The sequence below is a fragment of the Mobula birostris genome, chromosome 17 (genome assembly GCF_030028105.1).
Source record: "Mobula birostris isolate sMobBir1 chromosome 17, sMobBir1.hap1, whole genome shotgun sequence".
Classification (NCBI taxonomy): domain Eukaryota; kingdom Metazoa; phylum Chordata; class Chondrichthyes; order Myliobatiformes; family Myliobatidae; genus Mobula; species Mobula birostris.
The window spans coordinates 68,240,254-68,259,592 of record NC_092386.1 but is presented as its reverse complement, the minus strand read 5'-3'; the positions used below and the strand labels follow the sequence as shown (position 1 = coordinate 68,259,592).

Sequence of the window (19,339 nt, the reverse complement as noted above, 5' to 3'; positions counted from 1 at the left end):
ATGTATTATTAGTTTAGGCAGACTGTATTTGTCTATTATTGTGACTTAGATGAAGATCAGACTACATTTTATTGAGTAATTAATGCAGAAAGCCAGGTAACTGCAAAGGGTTCACAAATGTTTTCTTGCAATTGTACATAGAAAAGGATGGAAAAGGACAAAATTGCTCCCCTTGAGGATGAGAGTGTTTGTTCATGGATGGATCCAAAAGAGCAAGGGGAGACCTTGAATGAACCTTTTGCATGTTTTTACCCAGGAGATGGACAGCGAGCTTAGAACTGGGATAAAAGTAGTGAGGTCATGAACCGCATTTGGATTACAAAAGAGGAGGTGCTAGCTGGCTTGAGGCAAGTTAGAGTGGATACATCCCCAAGGCTTGACAAGATGTCCCCTTGGACCTTATTGGAGCCTAGTGCAGAAATTGTAAAAGTATTCCTTGGAGCACAAGAGGAGGAGAGACCTTATAGAGGTACACAAAATTATAAGGATAATCAATAGGGTGAATGCACGCAGGTTTTTCCCCTCAGAATAGGTAAGACTACAACTAGATGTCATAGGTTTAGGATTTAAGGTGAAATATTTACGAGGCATCTGAGGGGAAACCATCACTCAAAGTGGTGTGAGTGTTGAACAAGCTGATGGCAGAAATGGTAGATGTGGGTTCAATTGGAACATTTAAGAGTTTGTAAAAATACATGGATGAGAGGGGTTTGTAGGGACGTGCTCTTGGTGAAGGTAGATGGACTAGGCAGAAAATCATGATGGCACGGACCACAGGGTCTGTTTTTACGCAGTAGTATTTTATGACAAGCAGGTCACAGCAGGTTCAGAATTTTAAGCTCACAGAAGCTTTTTTTGTTGAGAGTCCCAGACTTTTCCATCTGAAGTCTCACTGGGATGTGAACCAAAATCAAAAAAAAATTGAAAAAGATAATGCACATAACTCTTAGGAGGCAGATCAATATCCCACTACCACAATGTAATGGATGTTGCTAGGAAGGTTAGTACTTATTGTACAGAAAAAAAACAAAACAATTGTAGATGCACTCAGCTAATTAGGCAGCATCTACAATGAAGTGAATGCTGCAGATTGAACTCGCCACATCTGAAGCTATTATTTTATTTTAGCATTTATTATCCCTCCCCTAACTGCTTTTGAACAGTTTGGTCAGCAAGATGATTTCAAAGGATAGTCAATCATGAATGAGATAAATTGCACTTATGCCAGATCAGATAAAGGAGGCAGATTTCTTTCCCTGAAGAGTATTTTCTGACAATGATCAGCGTTACTAATATATTCCAAATTTAACTTAAATTTTCCTTCTACAGAGTTAATGGTCTAAGCATCTGGTCACTACTCCAGGAACTTTATGTAATACTGTCTCTGAAGCAAGCGCAAGGAGAGAAATCATTTTCACACACCAATGTCATGAAATAACTCACTTCCATTTAAACTGTATTTTAGTCAAAGTTGGCATAAATCAAATCTGAAATAATCATTGTAAAATACTGTATGTTAAAATATTCTAGCAGTGTCTTACCTTAATGATATGGTATCTATTAAAAATTCCACCGGCTGTCCCACCATCTCTGTGTTCTCGGATGGTACTCTGCATCTAAATGACAATATCTTTGTTAGTGTCTCTTCCTGTGTAACGGGACCAGACACTCAGCACAATGACACGAGAACATAGGGCAAGTATATTGTTTCTTATAAGAACTATCAGCCTCTGAATATCACATGTTTCACAGCCAATCAAGTACTAGGAACTGCAGTTACGCTATACCTCAATGAAATGCTAAATTAACTTCAATAAGTTGATGTATTAGCTACAGTAACAATAACTTACCTCCTCATTATTAAATACACTCCAAAGGTTGGCTATAGAAACATAGAAAACATACAGCCCTTCGGCCTACAAAGCTGTGCCAAACATGTCCCTACCATAGAACTACCTAGGCTTTACCCATAGCCCTCTATTTTTCTAAGCTCCATGTAGCCATCCAGGAGTCTCTTAAAAGACTCCATCACTTTCATCTCCACCACCGCCGCCAGCAGCCCATTCCACGCACTCACCACTCTCTGCGTAAAAAACTTACCCCTGACATCTCCTCCGTACCTACTTCCAAGCACCTTAAAACTATGCCTTCTCGTGCTAACAATTTCAGTCCTGGGGAAAAGCCTCTATCCACACGATCAATGCCTCTCACTATCTTGTACACCTCTATCAAGTTACCTCTCATCCTCTGTCGCTCCAAGGAGAAAAGGCCGAGTTCACTCAACCTATTCTCATAAGGCATGCTCCCCAATCCAGGCAACATCCTTGTAAATCTCCTCTGCACCCTTTATATGCTTTTCACGTCCTTCCTGTAGTGAGGCGACCAGAATTGAGCACAGTTTTCCAAGTGGGGTCTGACCAGGGTCCTGTATAGCTGCAACAATACCTCTCAGCTCTTAAACCCAATCCCACGTATGCCTTCTTAACCACAGAGTCAACTTGCATAGCAGCTTTGTGTGTCCTATGGACTTGGACCCCAAGATCCCTCTGATCCTCCCCACTGCCAAGAGTCTTACCATTAATATTATATTCTATCTAATGCTATGTCGCCCAACGTGTCACAACCTACCATTATACAAAATGATTAATCGATGACATAAGATATGATTTGTAGCAAATCCATTTACATTTAAAATGAAAGAATATGGAAAATTCAGTAGTATCTATTTACAATAACATACAGAACCTAAAACAAGAGGGCTTTTTTAATGTGCATGTGTCTCCCAAAAGTGCAATTTAAATTATGACCACATGCTTTTTCTAACTTTTTTTTAATATATATACTTCTATCAAATCCCCTCTCAGCCTGCGGGAGACAAAGTTTTAGCCTCTCCATTTTATTCTTGTAACAGTAGTGTAACTGGAACTGAACACAATACTCCAACTGGGGCCTGACCAATGTTTCAGCATGACTTCTCTCTTTTCAATTCTATGCCTCTAACTGATAAAGCCTAAAATTGCATGTATATATAGATGGTTGCTGGGCTACATAAAGATTCTGATCCCAGCAACTGTCTGTAGGTCAATTTCTCTGCAAGGTCAAAATATCCATTTTAATCTTCCTCTACATTCTCTTGCTATTATTCTTTCACTGAATAACTACCCTAACATTACCCATAATTAAACTAATAGAATATTCGTTATGGTGTACTGAATCATTAATGAATAATGATTTATTATTGTTAGTAAATAGAGAAACACTTTAAAAACTGCATGAGAGAATTTAGTTAAAGTCAGGTCCTACATAATCCAGAGAAAAGTTGTACTACTGTCTCAAGTTACATTGCCACCTCACTGATTTGTGCACCCTTACCTCATGCCCTTCTGCCCCTGCACCCCATTTAAACATAAACCATTTTTTCTGAACTCTACTGTTCTCAACAAAATGCATTACCTCATACTTTGCAGCACTAAACTCCATTTGCCATGTGTTTGCCTGTAACTTACCGCAATCCATCACTATCCTCTTCACAATATTGTCAAGCACGGTGTCAACTACAAACCTAGAAATTATGCCATGCACCTCCCTCTTCAACACCAAATCATTAACATAGAACGGACAAAGCAATGGCCATGACCCCCTGGGAAAGCCACTATTCATCTTCCATCATTTTGAAAAGCAACCATTTGCCACAACCCTACTGTCTGTTACTCAGTCAATTTTATATGCACTTTGCCAATGCACCTTTACTGATAAGCCTATAGATTTGCATTTTCTCAAAAGTTTTCTGGAAGTCAAATTAGACATCAATTGAAATACCCTCCATATCTATTATCTCATTAAGCATTATCAAATACAAGTAAAAGTTTGTGAACCCTTTGCAATTACCTAGTTTTCTGCATGAGTTACTCATAAAATGTAGTCTGATCTTCATCCAAGTCACAATATCAGACAAATATCCAGCTGGCCTTCTGTAAACTTGAGATGTGCAGCACTGTTTGTTTTTTCTGGAGAGCAGTGGTTTCCTTTGTGGGATCGCTCCATGAACACCATGCTTGTTTTTCTTATAGTGGGCACATGAGCAGAGACTTTAGCAAGTTCTGGAGATTATGGCATGTCTTTTGCTGTTACCTATGGGTCATTTTTCACCTCTTTCAGCATTACATAGCAGGAAATATGTTCCAGATGCTGGGAGAGTCCAGTACCAGAGGGCATGGTTTAAGAATAAGGGGTAGGTCATTTAGGACAGAGTTGAGGAGGAACTTCTTCTCCCAGAGAGTTGTGGAGGTGTGGAACGCGCTGCCTCAGAAGGCCGTGGAGGCCAATTCTCTGGATGCTTTCAAGAAGGAGCTAGATAGGTATCTTATGGATAGGGGAATCAAGGGTTATGGGGACAAGGCAGGAACCGGGTATTGATAGTAGATGATCAGCCATGATCTCAGAATGGCGGTGCAGGCTCGAAGGGCCGAATGGTCTACTTCTGCACCTATTGTCTACATGCTGTGCTCTTGGTGTAACCTTTGCAGGACAGCCATTCCTAGGGAGAGTAGCAACAATACTGAATTTCTTCCATTTGTAGACAATTTCTCTTACAGTGACTGATGAACATACTTTGGTAGCCTTTTCCAGCTTCATGCATCTTACAATTCTTCTTTTAAGATCCTCTGAAAGCTGTTTTTGATCAAGGTATAGTGCACATAAACAGATCTTTCTTGAGAAGAACAGGCTCTATCAGTAACCTGACTTTTTTGTCTTTTTTATAGGGCAAGGCACTTCTACAACCCACAGCTCCAATCTCATCTCATTGATTGGAACATCTTACCTCAGATAGCTTTTGTAGAAAGGCTTACCCCAGAGGTTCATATACTTTTGAACCTGGACTCTGAATGTTTAAATGGTGTACTCAGTATTGTCGAGAAATACAATTGTTTGTGTGTTAACTTAGACAGATTGTGTTTGTCCATTATTGTGACTTAGATGAAGATCAGACCACTTTTTATGAGTAATTCATGCAGAAAACCAGGTAAGTGCAAAGGGTTCACAAACATTTTCTTGCACTGTATGTGCTTTACAAGCTGGTTTCCCTTCTAAATTAATCTCTTTTCCTCCAGATGTCTACTAATCCTGTCCCAGATCAATATTATTAAAAGCTATTTCATTACCAAGGCGAAACTGAGATTAGCTTGTAGTTATTCAGGTTATTTTATTATATTTTTGAATGAGGGTGTAATATTTGCTTCTCTCCAGCCCTCTGGTGTCACCCCATATCCAAAGAAAAGATTATATTGACTGTATTGGCAACTTCCTTTTTTTGCTCATTTCAGAAGTCCCATGATGCCCCAGTCCTACTTCAAGTTCATACAACTCTTCCAACATCCCACTGCAATCATTTTTTTTGTACAGTACATCAACTATTGCACTCTTCACCATACTTTCAAAGTATCCTCTTCTCTGATGAGGACAATCGCAAAGTATTCAAAGTGGCCCCAGCATTCATGTGCAATTTTCCATTCCTTGTTAAACCTAGTCCTCCTGTCTATATTCCTACGAAATATAAGTGGTCATCCATTTGTGTCGAAGCCCTTCTTCTTTTTTTTTTTTACATGCCCTCTCTGACTTTCTTTACTTTTTTCTCTGATTCCTTTTAGATCAGCCTGATTCTCATTAGTATTTGCAACCTGACATTTGTCAAAAGGCAGCTCCCCACACCACTGTCACCCTCTGTTGTCATCCAGAAAGCTCAGGATTTCCTTGCTTTTCCTTTGTCTGTCATGGACTGTGCCTCAACTGTAGCAGAGCCATCCGTTTCTTCTAATAACTATCTTTGATGTCTATAATTGATGTCTATCAATTGCAACTCATACCCATTGAAATTAAACCTACAATTATTTTTATTTGGATTGCTTATTCTGCTTTCTGATAGCTAAACCATCTCCCATACTGTATGTCCCACACATTTTCTAGGACTAGATGCAGCACTGGTTCCTTGTTCATTAGATCAGTAACACACAGTTCTGGAAAACCATCCTGATTACAGTTTAGAACCTTAACCCTCTCTACTTTAACACTATTGTTTGACCAAATAGCTGAGGTTTAAGCAGGTGGAAAATCAAGAGAGAGACCTATTTAAAAACAAAATTCCAGAACGTGCATCAATGTTGTTGATGCAAAAGATGTTTTTTTTCTCAAACCCAAAAGATAAAATACCTCTTCCTCCACAGACTGGTATTCTTTGTCATCAGGTGCAAGATCAATAAGAATGGTTCCTTGGCTGGCACAATGGAAAGTCAAGTAAGGATTTGTACCTGGGAAGAGGGTAATCAACATTAAATTTTGCAAAAAACTTAATGAGCCTAAAGGCAGACAAAGAGGGGGTTATGGAAAGGTAATTGCAGCAGAAGGGGTGTGCAGAGGCACAGCATTGGTGCAATGTACTTCAGGCAGAATATATTATATATAAGTTCATTCATTAACTCATACATGAATATTGAACTACAGTGATGTAATATATAAAGCATCTGAAGAAAAACAACTAAAAGGACATCAACAACCTATTTATCCATTCTAATATAAAGCCACACACAAGCAAGTAAAATTGCAGGGGCTTTCTCTTGAAATCAAGCCATGATATATGCTCACTGGAAACAAAGCTGAATAATTGTGCATATAGCACATCGTTATTTTGCAATGAGGATTAAGCAATAATATAGAAACATATAGAAACATAGAAAATAGGTGCAGGAGTAGGCTATTCGACCCTTCGAGCCTGCACCGCCATTTATTATGATCATGGCTGATCATCCAACTCAGAACCCCGCTCCAGCCTTCCCTCCATACCCCCTGATCCCCGTAGCCACAAGGGCCATATCTAACTCCCTCTTAAATATAGCCATTGTACTGGCCTCAACTGCTTCCTGTGGCAGAGAATTCCATATTGTTTATTTTCAAAAATTGATTATGATTAGAAAATCTTTGTGAGGGGTCTTGAATGACAAGAATACTCTGGCACACAGAAATTAAAACACCTTTCTGTAGGTAAGTAGCATCGTGTGTGGCTAATCTTGTACCCTTTTAGAACACAGAAATTTACAGCACATTACAGGCCCTTCAGCCCACAATGTTGTACTGGCCATGTAACCTACTCTAAAAACTGCCTATAATTTCCCTAGCACATAGCCCTATAGTTTTCTAAGCTCCATGAACCCATTTAAGAGGCTCTTAAATGACCCTATTTTATCTGTATTCCACCCACCCATCACTCTCTGCATGAAAAACTTAATCCTGACATCCCTTCGGTACTTATTTCCAAGCACCTTAAAACTAGGTCGCCTCATGTCAGCCATTTCAGCCCTATGAAAAAGCCTCTGGCTATCAACATGATCAATGCCTCTCATCATATTATACACCTCTATCAGGTCATCTCTCATCCTCCGTCGCTCCAAGGAGAAAAGGCCAAGTTCACTCAACTTATTCTCATAACATACGCCCTTGTAAATCTCCTCTGCACTCTCTCTATAGTATCCACATTCCTCCATTCCTCCTGTAGTGAGATGACCAGAACTGAACACAGTACTCCAAGGGGGTTCTGAACAAGGTCTTATATAGCTGTAACATTACCTCACGGCTCGTGAACTACATCCCACGGTTAATGAATCCCAAGACACCATTGGCCTTCTTAACAACACTGTCAACCTGTGCATCAGCTTTGAGTGTCCTGTGGACTCGGACCCCAAGATCTCTCAGATCTGCCACACTGCCAAGAGTCTTACCATTAATATTTTATTCTATTATCAAATTTGACCTACCAAAATAAACCACTTCACACTTATCTAGATTGGTCCATCTGCCACTTCTCAGCCCAATTCCGCATCCTATTGATGTCCCACTGTAACCTCTGACAACCCTCCCAACTATCCACAACACTCCAACCTTTGTGTCATCAGCAAACTTACTAACCCAGCCTTCATCCACGACATATATAAAAATCACAAAGAAGAAGGGTCCCAGAACAGATCCCTATGGAACAGCACTGGTCACTGACCTCCATGAAGAATACAAACCAGTCTACAACCACCCTTTGCCTTCTGTGGGCAAGCCAGTTCTGGATCTACAAAGCAAGGTTTCCTTGGATCCCATGCCTCCTTACTTTCTGAAGGATCCTTGCATGGGGAACCTTATCAAATGCCTCACTGAAATCCATATACACTACCATCCTCTACTCTACCTTTAATGTGTTTTATTACATCCTCAAAAAATTCAATCAGGCTCATAAGGCATGAACTGTCCTTGACAAAGCCAAGCTGACTATCCCTAACCAGATTAGGTCTTTCCAAATACTCAAATCCTGCCTCTCACAATCTTCAACAACTTGCCCACCACTGAAGTCAGACTCACTGGTCTATAATTTCTTGGGTATCTCTACTCCCTTTCTTGAACAAGGGACCAACATTATCAACCCTCCAAACCACCAGTACTTCTCTCGTCCCTATTGATAATGCAAATATTATCACAAGAGGCTCAGTAATCTCCTCCCTCGCTTCCCACAATAGCCTGAGGTATATCTTATCCGGTTCCGGTGACTTATCTAACTTAATGCTTTTCAAAAACTCCAGCACATCCTGTTTCTTAATGTCTATATACTCAAGCGTTTCAGTCTGCTGTAAGTCATCCCCACAACTACCAAGATCTTTTTCTCTGGTGAATACTGAAGCAAAGTACTAATTAGGTACCTCTGCTAACTTCTCCGACTCCATACACACATTTCCACTACCGCACCTGATTGGTCCTATTCTCACATGGCTCATCCTCTTGCTCTTCACATACTTGTAGAATGTTTTGGGGTTTTCCTTAATCCTGCTCACTAACACCTTCTCATAGCCCCTTTTTGGCTCTCCTAATTTCATCTTTAAGCTCCTTCCTAACAAACTTGTAATTTTCTGGAGCTCTAACAGTACCTAGTTTCTTGACCCTTTCATAAGCTTTTCTTTTCTTCTTAACTAGATTTTCTACATACTTTGTACACCATGGTTCTTTAACCCAACCATCCTTTCCCTGCTTTAATGGAACATACCTATGCAGAACTCCATGCAAATGTTCCTTGAACTATTCTACATTAAGATGAGATTTCTAGCTTAATCAATTTTCTTCACTTTAAAACTTATGCCATCTTAAAATCCAACAGCCTCCTTGCTTTAAATGAAAGATAATGAAAGAAAGACAATATAGAACAGATACCTTGTTGTCCCCCGAGCAGTCGTTCAACACCCTTGATTAATTTGTGACGGTGCCCGTAGGCATTAATTCCAATTTCCTTAAGCTCTTCATGTCCCATGTCAGCCAACACATCCAAAGTAATCTAGAAATTAAAATTTGTCAAGTTCCAGAATTTAGAAAATATTCAAATTCTAAATACCCTTTTCAAGCAATAAAAAATTTATTTTTTCACCCACCTGTTCCCTTTCAAAAATATCTCGCAGGTGTTCCAAGCCTAGACTTTTAAGGAATTGGTTTATGTTCATATCAAGGACAGTAACTGGTGGAAAAACAGAATTTTTTAATGTTTCACCTTCATATTACATTAAAATGAAAACAGATCTGCATTACCAATAGGGCACATGCTGCTGCCACAAAACTCCAGTGACTTGGGTGCTGTCTAATGCTTGCACCTTCTCCCTCTGACCATGTGGATTTTTTCCAGAGTGCTCTGGTTTCCTCTCACATTACAAAATTATGATTACTTTGCCCCTCCTTAGCTGAATCTACTTATCACTTGCCAGTTCTTACCCTCCTCCCCCTCACTGGCTATCTGTCCTCTACTTTCAGTCCAGATGAAAGGTTGTGACCCAAACACCAAATGTCCATGTCCCTCCACACAATGCATCTAGTATCAACTTAAAACCTGAAAGGTTGTAATGCACTCCCATCAAATAGAAGTTGAGATATTCTAAGTAAACATTCTCAAAACTATTCCTCAAGACCAATATATTAGAAATTCTGCCCACAACTAGCACAGTTAGAAGAGTTGCTTCAGTCAACCTACCTTCTCCTTCTTTCCTCTCAGTGCCAGTAGCTCCATCAGCTGCACCCGAACTACTGCCAACAGACAATTCTGCAAGTGGGCCACTCAAGTTATCTATACTGCTAGCAGCAGACAAGCAAGAAGGGGTTGAGGCTGGAGAGATTACTGCTGCACTAACAACAGTTGCCTGAGGCTTAAAACAACTTGGGAGGGCTTCTGGTGGCATTGCATCAATAAGTAAGGCCCTGATGTCATCAGCCTGAAATGAAAAAAAAGCATGAGTAGCTTCTTAAACTTTAAACCGTCTATAAGCTCTTATTTTAAAAGCCTCTTTAAGAACTGATGTAAAAAAAAATTAAAAATATACCGTAGCCAAATCTAAAGGCGTCTGGCCTTCTTGGTTCTTCATGGTAGGGTCTGCCCCGTGAGCTAGCAGCAAAGCACATAGCTGTGTTCTTCCTTTCTGCGCTGCTTCATGTAAAGGAGTGAAGGCCCATTTATCAGTTGCATTTACACAGGTGTTATATTTGATTAAAAGTGCTGCAATATCCACATGCTGAAACAAAAGCAAAATAGAGCTAAAAACATATAACAAGATATTTGAAACACTATTTTTTATTTGACAAACAGTGTGGACTAGGCCCTTCTGGCTCTTCAAGCCATGACACCAACAATCCCCCAGTTTAATCCTAGCCTCATCACAGGACAATATACAAGGACCAATTAATCTACCAACGGGTAAGTCTTTGGACTGTGGGAGGAAACTGGGGCACCCAGAGGAAACCCACGTGGTCATGGGGAGAACGTACAAACTCCTTACAGGCAGCAACGGGAATTAACCCAGGTTGCTGGTAAAGTGTTGTACTAACTACTATGTTACATCGTGAATAACTGGAGTGCACTTCAATCTTTATATAGCATACCAAATGATGTTTAGCCAATAGAAATTATCAAACAGAAAACTAGGAAGAATTCTGTTCAAAGAGCTCCTTGATATTACAGATGTTAGGCATGTGGGTTCAATCTCAAATGATACCTTAGAACAGAAAGCATTTTAATTGGTAACTGATTAACATCTCAAAGTGAAAAAGCTTTTGTTTGCATGTCATCCAGTTAGATCATTCCATACAGAAATAAATCAAAATAGTACAAAAAGAATGAAAAGTATAGTGGTTACAGTACAAAGAAAGTGCACCATAGTGCGAAGAGAATAATGAAATAAACGAAAGTGCAACACAGTGCGAAGAGAATAACGAAATAAGATTGCAACATCAAGAGCTTATCTTTATCAGACAAGAGTCTTATAACAGCAACACAAACGATGTCCCTGAGCCTGGTTGCATGTGCTCTCAAGTTTTTCAATCTTTTGACTGATAGGATGTGGGAGAAAAGAAAAGAATCGAGATGGGAGGTGCCCTTGATTAAGTTACCTTCTTTCCCGAGGCAGCAAGAAATTTCTACAAATTCTTGCAGTCTTGGGCAGAACAGGTGCCAATCGAAACAGATTTTAAAAAACTTCTGAAAAGCTTTGAGGTCAGCAGCAACTAATGCTGCTCTGCCACCATACACATATTATACACAATGTATTGTTTTTTTAAAAAGATCAGATGTGGTAGACTTAGTGGTTATATGCTGTATCGTATGACGTCGGCGATCATGGTCTTTCCATGACCATGATTGTTCTTGGCCAATTTTTCTACAGATGTGGTTTGCCATTGCCTTCTGCTGGACAGTGTCTTTACAAAATGGGTGACCCCAGCAATTTTCAATGCTCTTCAGAGACTGTCTGCCTGGCATCAGCTGCTCATACAGCCATTCACTACCTGCTCCCATGGCTTCATGTGACCCTGATCGGGTTTCTAAGCAGGTGATACAACTTGCCCAAGGGTAATCTGCAGGCTAGCAGAGGGAAGGAGTGCAAATACCTCCTTCGGTGGAGACCCACCTCCACCCCAACATCCGATGATAGGTATACTAAAAGCAAACCAGGTATATTCACTGATAAAGTAATCACCTGGAGGGAAGGAGAAGATGGCGGCGCGATGCAGTGCACGCGGCCGCTCCGAAATGATATCGTATTTGTAAGTAGGGGCCGTGTACAATCCTGATTTGATGGAGACAGATGCGAGAAGCATGGAGGAACATCTGGAGAAACTTCTGAAATGCCTGCTTCACTGCCGATGCTACTGTGCGATCGAGAATCTCCGGAGGGGAAGGCCCCAAATCCTCGGCTTTGCCTATTGCCTGTTGCCGGGGCCGGGTTCGAAGCGCTCGGCAGAGATGGTGCTCGGTGGCTCGAAGTTTTCGGACAGACTCAAGAGTCGGCTGTGGTCGGGTACTTCCAGGGTGCTGCATCGACAAGTTTGCGGCGCTGGAAGTTCATGGCAGGGAGAGAGATTCTCTTCCTTTTACCGTCTGCGTGAGATGATGGGACTTTCAAGAGACTTTGAGACTTTTTTTTTGCCGTGCCCATGGTCTGTTCTTCATTAAATTACTGTATTGCTTTGCACTGTTGTAACTATATGTTTTAATTATGTGCTTTTTGTCAGTTTTTTTAGTCTTGGTTTGTCTTGTGTTTCTGTGATATCATTCTGGAGGAACATTGTATCATTTCTTAATGCATGCATTATTAAATGACAATAAAAGAGGACTGCGTGTCCTCGTAATCTAATCTAATGTGGATTTCAACTGATCAAAACACAACAACTGTCTGCTCTACTTTGAATAAGATGAGAGGATCATTTTTATTTACACAAGCCCAGTATTTTTGTCTCTTGCATCAGCAGGTGGCCAGTTCTACTTTTTAATTTATACAAATGCATTAAAACAGAGGACAGGTAAAGAGTAGCTCCTGTCTTCAGCAGCTTCCTCTTTCAATAGCATGACACCTGCATATGACAGCCAGATAAACAGCCATGCAACTGCCTAAGACTGCAGAAGGAACAAAACATACTGCAAACAAGCTGGAGACAAACAAAATGTAGCAAATTTGCTTCAGAAAGTAAAATAACTCAAGAACCCTTCAGATTGATTATTAATCCCCCTCCCCCCCACCCACCATAACAAAAATAACAATGCCTTTATTTGTTAAAATATATTTGCAAAGAAATTACAATAAACATTTTTAGATAACCAATAAATGTATGGCGATGCAAAATATTTAAAATATTTTGTGCAAATAGCTCAAGTTCACAACACTTGATGGACTAACTCCCTGTCTCCTGCACTGCATTCAGCACAGCCTGTGAACTCTAATGAAATGAACACTTGCCAGCTTTACAGATATTGACTCTCTAGGTCTGGTACAGCCACTTCTTGAATGATATGAGATTTAATGACAGATGAAAATGTGGCCACTTACCCCATAGGATGCTGCATTGTGAAGGGGAATAAGGCCCCCTTTGTCTTGTGCATTTACATCTGCACCATGCTCCAAAAGATAGTCAGCCACCTCAAGGTTATTATAACCAGCTACAAAACAAAAGCAGAACAAAATAGTACAGCAAACAATTTTATAAACACAAGAGATTCTGCAGATGCTGGAAATCTTGAGTAACACACACAAAATGCTGGAGGAACACAGTCAGTCAAGCGGCATCGATGGAGGGGAAGTTGACATTTTGGACTGAGACTTCATCAGAATATGAAGGTGGGGAGGGGGAGAAGGAGTACAAGCTGGCATGATCAGTGAGAGGGAAGGTGGATGGGGGGGGTGTGAAATCAGAAGCTGTGAGAGGATATGTAGAAGAAATAAAGTACTGCAGGAAAGGACAGTGGACCATAGATCAAAGGGAACAAGGGAAACCCAGAGAGAGGTGATGGGCAGAAAAGGAGAAGAGAAGGAGTGAAACGGTAACCAGCATCAGGAATAGAGAAAGAGAGGAGGAGAGAATGTGGCAAAATCCCACAAGTTAGAGAAATTTAAACGCAAACAACAGGAATTCTGCAGATGCTGGAAATTCAAGCAACACACATCAAAGTTGCTGGTGAACGCAGCAGGCCAGGCAGCATCTCTAGGAAGAGGTGCAGTCGACGTTTCAGGCCAAGACCCTTCGTCAGGACTAACTGACGAAGGGTCTCGGCCTGAAACGTTGACTGCACCTCTTCCTACAGATGCTGCCTGGCCTGCTGCGTTCACCAGCAACTTTGATGTTGGTAGTTAGAGAAATTGATGTTCATGCCATTAGGTTGGAGATTACCCAGACAGAATATGAGATAATGCTCCTCCAACCCAAGTATGGCCTCATCATGACTGTAAAGGAGGCTGTGGCAGACATATCAAAATGGGTATAGAAAAATGAAATGAGTAGCCACCCAGATATCCTGCCTTTTGCAGCAGACTGAGCAAATGTGCTCGATACAGCAATGCCCCAATCTGCATCAGGTCTCACAATGTAGACCACCAGATAAAAGGTGACCCCTGGAAAGACTGTTTGGAGCCCTGCACTTGTCATGCTTGCAGGGAAAAGTACAGTAGGGAGATCAGTGGAGAGGAACAAGTGAATAAAGGAGTTACATAGAGTGCGATCCCTATGGAAAGAAGAGGGGAAGGGGGAGGGAAAGATCCTTTCAGTGGTAGGATCCCGTTAGAGATGGCAGAAGCCATGGAGAATAATGTACTGGATACAGAGACATATGGGGTGGCAAACAGTTTTCACCTAATTTTGCCAGATTTGTTATGTGCCAAGTATTACAAGATTAACCTACCCATATGTGTGCATGCTTTATATTCAAGCTTCATATTTCTGACTAACAGTACATCTCTCATCAAGGTGGATACTTTGACAGAATACAGGTTCGGTAAGGGTAAACTTAAGTTCACCTCTTACAAAGATTTGATCAAGGATAGCAGCTGAACATGTTGCAATTCCATATGTTCCTCATACTAGGTGTGTAGAAACAGCACTAAAATTATCACCTTTAATCAAATGAAAAGGAGTGTCTCCAGCTTTTAAAAAACATTATTGATAAATACAGAAAAGCATTTATATATAAAAAAGTCAAATTTTTGATCTGTGACCCATCAATTGCTTCTCATTCCACAAATGCTGTCCTTAAGTTTTTCTAGCATTTTCTGCTTTATTATTCATAATTATATTTAACTAACGAATATTGTTATATACAGTATTTCATAACCTCAAATGATGTTAGGTGCAATAACGAGCAGTCACTTTGTAGGAAAACATGGCAGCCAAACACAGCAAGGTACATTAAGCAATGACCAGATTTTTAAGAAATGCTCTCTATTATTGGTATAAGGAAAAACATTGATCAGGACACATGAAATCTCTGCTCATCTCAGAATAGGATGAGGGATCTTTGTCATTCATCCAAGAGTACAGACAGATCCAGATTTTCTTTAGGTCTGCTTCACGTAAAAATTGGTCTCAGCTTAAATTGCTGTAATTTCTGTGGTAGAACTTCAGCTTAAGCTATAACTTAGAGACACGAGTATCGTGACTCATCTAAAGCTAAGACTTTTAAAGATTCATACTCCATCTCCTGAAACTGAAACATTTAAATGACTTAATTTTAAATTCATATCATGTATAATCTTGGCTTCCAGAAACCAAAGCAGAATATTGAAGCTTGATTTAAAGACATTAAGTAAAATAAATTTACGAAGAGACACAGCTGCATCTTTCCTTCTTTCTTGTAATTGTTCAGTTCAGGTTACAATTAACTTTTTCATAAAAGTAAAGATTCATTAGATGCCATGCAATTAAAAAATGGTACCCAATATACTTGCCAGCTCTTGGGCAGATTTATTCAAGTAACTTCATGTCTAGTATATTCTATTTAATGCTATACTTTTCTTTGAGTCCCCATAAAAGTAATTTTCTAATTTTCTTTTGTTATCGCTGCACCTGTTCCCATTAACCTTTCATATAGTTTGTTTCAGATCACTTTAATTCCTTCTTCACAATATCTCTGCAATTCATCTCTGGTTCTCTGACTTCATTTTTAATCCATTTTCTCTGGTGAATGTCCCATTTGCCATAAGCAGTAATTTTTCTATTTTCTCAATAAAACCACTCAAGGAGTTTGAAAATCTTAATTAAAATAACTCTTGCTTCTCTCTGTAATGTAATCACTCCCTGGTACCATTCTGCCCTCTCCAAGAATATGCTGATCTAAGTAACAATCACAAGGAGACTCCGAGGACTCATCCTGCCGACCTTCACCCATCTGGCTTTTCTAATTCCCCAATAAAGTTCTCATAGTGCTTTCCTTAAGACTCCATCTTTAGCAGATGATTGATTTGGCTTTGTGAAATGAAACAGAAATACTGTTTCACTATAGAATAAAACAATGAGATAATGAGGAATGTAGATAAAAGTAAAAATATATCAGCAATAACATAATACAGGTTGACCACCTTGAATCCAGCAATCATTAATCCAGTTCCACTGCTGGTTTGGACATAACTTTCACCAGCCTAATTTCAGACTTCTCTCTTAACTGTTTCCCTTTACCACTGTTTTGGTGGTGCTATTAGTAGAAGCAGCTGTTGGCACAGTCTTAAAAAAGCAATTCATTCCTGCATTATTCTGCACTGATTTTTATAACCTGCACTTACCGCTTTGAATAAAGGAAGTGTTTCTTGTGGTGTAAAGTGCAAACATCATACCTTATCTATACAAGATAAGGTGGAAGTTCTGCAAAAATTTGAGTGGTGTGTCTGTGAAAAGCATATGTGACTTGCATAACATTGGCTCTTTGACAATTTTTGATATAAGGAAACAAAAAGAAGAGTTGCTCCAGTTCTTTGCTGATAGCAAATCAAAACAATAGATGTGCATAAGGAAAACAATGAAAGATGGAAGATGTTCACAACTAGATAAAAGTTTTCATAAAGTGGTTTAAACTCCACATCCGTGAAGCTGTAGAACTGTCAGGAGAGATGGTGAAGGAACAAGTGAAACTATTTCATGAAGAACTAGGGCTGGATTATGAGTGTGATTACAGTGAACAGTGGCTTCAGCGTTTCAAGCAGGGACATGGTTTAGAATTTTGTGCGGTCAGCAGACAAGGAAGCAGCCACTGAGCTTGTTGATGAGTTTACTAAGTTGATTTCTGATGAAAATTTAAGTCCAGAGACAGAGGAAGTCTAAAATGTGGACGAAACCACCTTAAATTGGTGTTGTATTCCAAAACGAACAATGACTACAGAGGATGCACAATCACCAACAGGTTATTGAGGATCAGAAGACTGTGTCACTGTGTTGAGCTGCTTTAATGCTTCAGGAACCCACAGGTGTAAGTTGTTAGTCATTGGCAAAAGTTTACATGCCAAAGTTTTCATAGGTATGAAAGTTTCCAGTAATTTACCATGCCAAAAAAAGGATTACAACTGACATTAGATTGGAATGTTTTGAACATTACTTTGTTCCAAAAGCAAGAGCTCACTGTGATACTGTCAGTCTGGACAAAAATTGTACAATAATGATGATTTTAGATAACTGCTCTGTGCATCCAATCACAGAACTCTTGGTAAAGAACAATGCTTACAGTATCTATCTGCCACCTAGTTTATCCGAGGGTGAGGTGATCATCAAGTGGTTTAGAGGTACTTATTCATTTAAGTCCTAACCTAGCTACCTGTCGTTTGGCAGAATCACTAATCTGGCACCGCACAGGTCCCGATCATTTTGGATTTGTGGTGGTGAACCTGTACGAGTGAAGATCTTACCTGCAAGATGGAGTGGTGTTGAGTTTCTTCCTTGAGTATCTCTGCAGTTTATGTTCTCTGGACTACATAACTTTTGGACTCGAGCAAGGCAGCCTTTCTTGGCAGCATCAAGTAAAGCAGCATCTCCTCGCAGTAAGTCCTGAATATCTGTATCTCCCTCTTTCACAAGGTCCAGAGGTGTATTGCCATCTCTGTTCTTCTTTGTCGGGTCAGCTCCATGCTAAGAAAATGAAGGTGACTTTCACAACACATCTGGATCAGCTTTATTTACATTATCTGATCAGCTAATTATTTTCCAGGGCATCAAGGAACAAAAATGAAGTCATTCATTTAACTACATAATTCTGTTCTTCCATTCAATTAGACTGTCGACAACCTGCTTCTTAAAGCCATTACTAGTTTTGGTTCCTCAAGACAAGTTAGAACTAATAAAAAAAATCAGCCTTGATATGTTCCATTGCACTAACCTCAACTGCTTTTTGGAGTAAGAATTCCAAAATTCAACTTTTGTTTGTGTGAAGAAGTACTTTCTATTAAAACCAATAATGACTAACACTTATATTTGCTTTTCTATCTCATATTTGATAGTGGAATCTAGTTCTTTCCCCCTATACTATCAACTTGTTCAATATTTTAATATCTCAAGGCGAATTTCTCATGATCTGCACTGACCAGAATTGAATGCAGTATTCCAGATGAAACTGAACCATAGGTTTAACCTAACTTCTATTCTCCTGCATTTCAATCCTCAGAATTATCATTGCAGTTAGCAGAACTGAAAAACCCTGTGGCAGGAAATTGACAATGAATGTTTTGGGTTAAGACCGACACAAGGTAGAGATCAGAAGTTTAATCTTATTGATTTCAAATTTCAAACACAAAAATGCAGTGTAGAGTTTTCTATACTAATCTGAAATTTGTTTGATCTGGACCTAAACATTCACACAATTAATAGTAATACATCCATAACAGCTTTCATTTTTATCCAATTTCAGTACATTTTACTGCATCAAATTCTAATCATGTGCAACCCTGCACGCTGATAAAATCACCAAGCATTTACACAAATCTTTCAAATTATCACATACCTTTAAAAGAAGTTTGCAAATTTCATATTTGCCTTTGGCTGCTGCTTCATGTAAAGGTGTGAATTTCCATAGATCAGCCACATTCACTGAGGCACCATGCCTCACCAACAGTTCTGCTACTTCATAATGTCCATATGAGCAAGCATTGTGCAAAGGAACAAGACCCCTGAGAAACAAATAATTGGAGTTTAACCACTCTGCCAATTGCACAAGTTCTTTTCAATCAAAAATCTAATGTTTCTTTATATTAAATTGCATTAGGTAGCGTTGCCCAGAAACAGATATTTGTATCACTGAGTGTAGCTATAGACAACCCAATAAAATAATGAGACATTGTTGTCACTCTGAAGACAAATTTTCTTTTTACCATGTGTACATCAATCATAGTAAAGCATCAGGTAAATGGGAGTATCACAGACAGCTGAGTTTCTGGCCACACCACTTGCGTATATATGGTTCCTGTGCAGAAGCAGTCAAGATAAAGAATCCTGACCAATTTTTGCCCTTTCTTGCCACCAGCATTAAAGTAGAGATCAGGCC

General features: G+C 39.6%; 1 protein-coding gene across 2 annotated transcripts in view; it reads right to left on the bottom strand.

The window, feature by feature from the left end:
• LOC140211744 (poly [ADP-ribose] polymerase tankyrase-1) overlaps positions 1–19,339 on the bottom strand; it is a 126,651-nt gene that overhangs the window by 16,140 nt on the left and 91,172 nt on the right. For both annotated transcript variants that reach the window (XM_072281874.1, XM_072281875.1), the window contains 9 exons: positions 18,800–18,965; positions 17,712–17,931; positions 13,380–13,489; positions 10,386–10,574; positions 10,040–10,277; positions 9,450–9,532; positions 9,235–9,355; positions 6,208–6,305; positions 1,542–1,616 (listed from right to left, as the gene is read on the bottom strand). In XM_072281874.1, the coding sequence (XP_072137975.1) occupies positions 1,542–1,616; positions 6,208–6,305; positions 9,235–9,355; positions 9,450–9,532; positions 10,040–10,277; positions 10,386–10,574; positions 13,380–13,489; positions 17,712–17,931; positions 18,800–18,965 (1,300 nt within the window). The remainder of the gene's footprint in view (positions 1–1,541; positions 1,617–6,207; positions 6,306–9,234; positions 9,356–9,449; positions 9,533–10,039; positions 10,278–10,385; positions 10,575–13,379; positions 13,490–17,711; positions 17,932–18,799; positions 18,966–19,339) is intronic.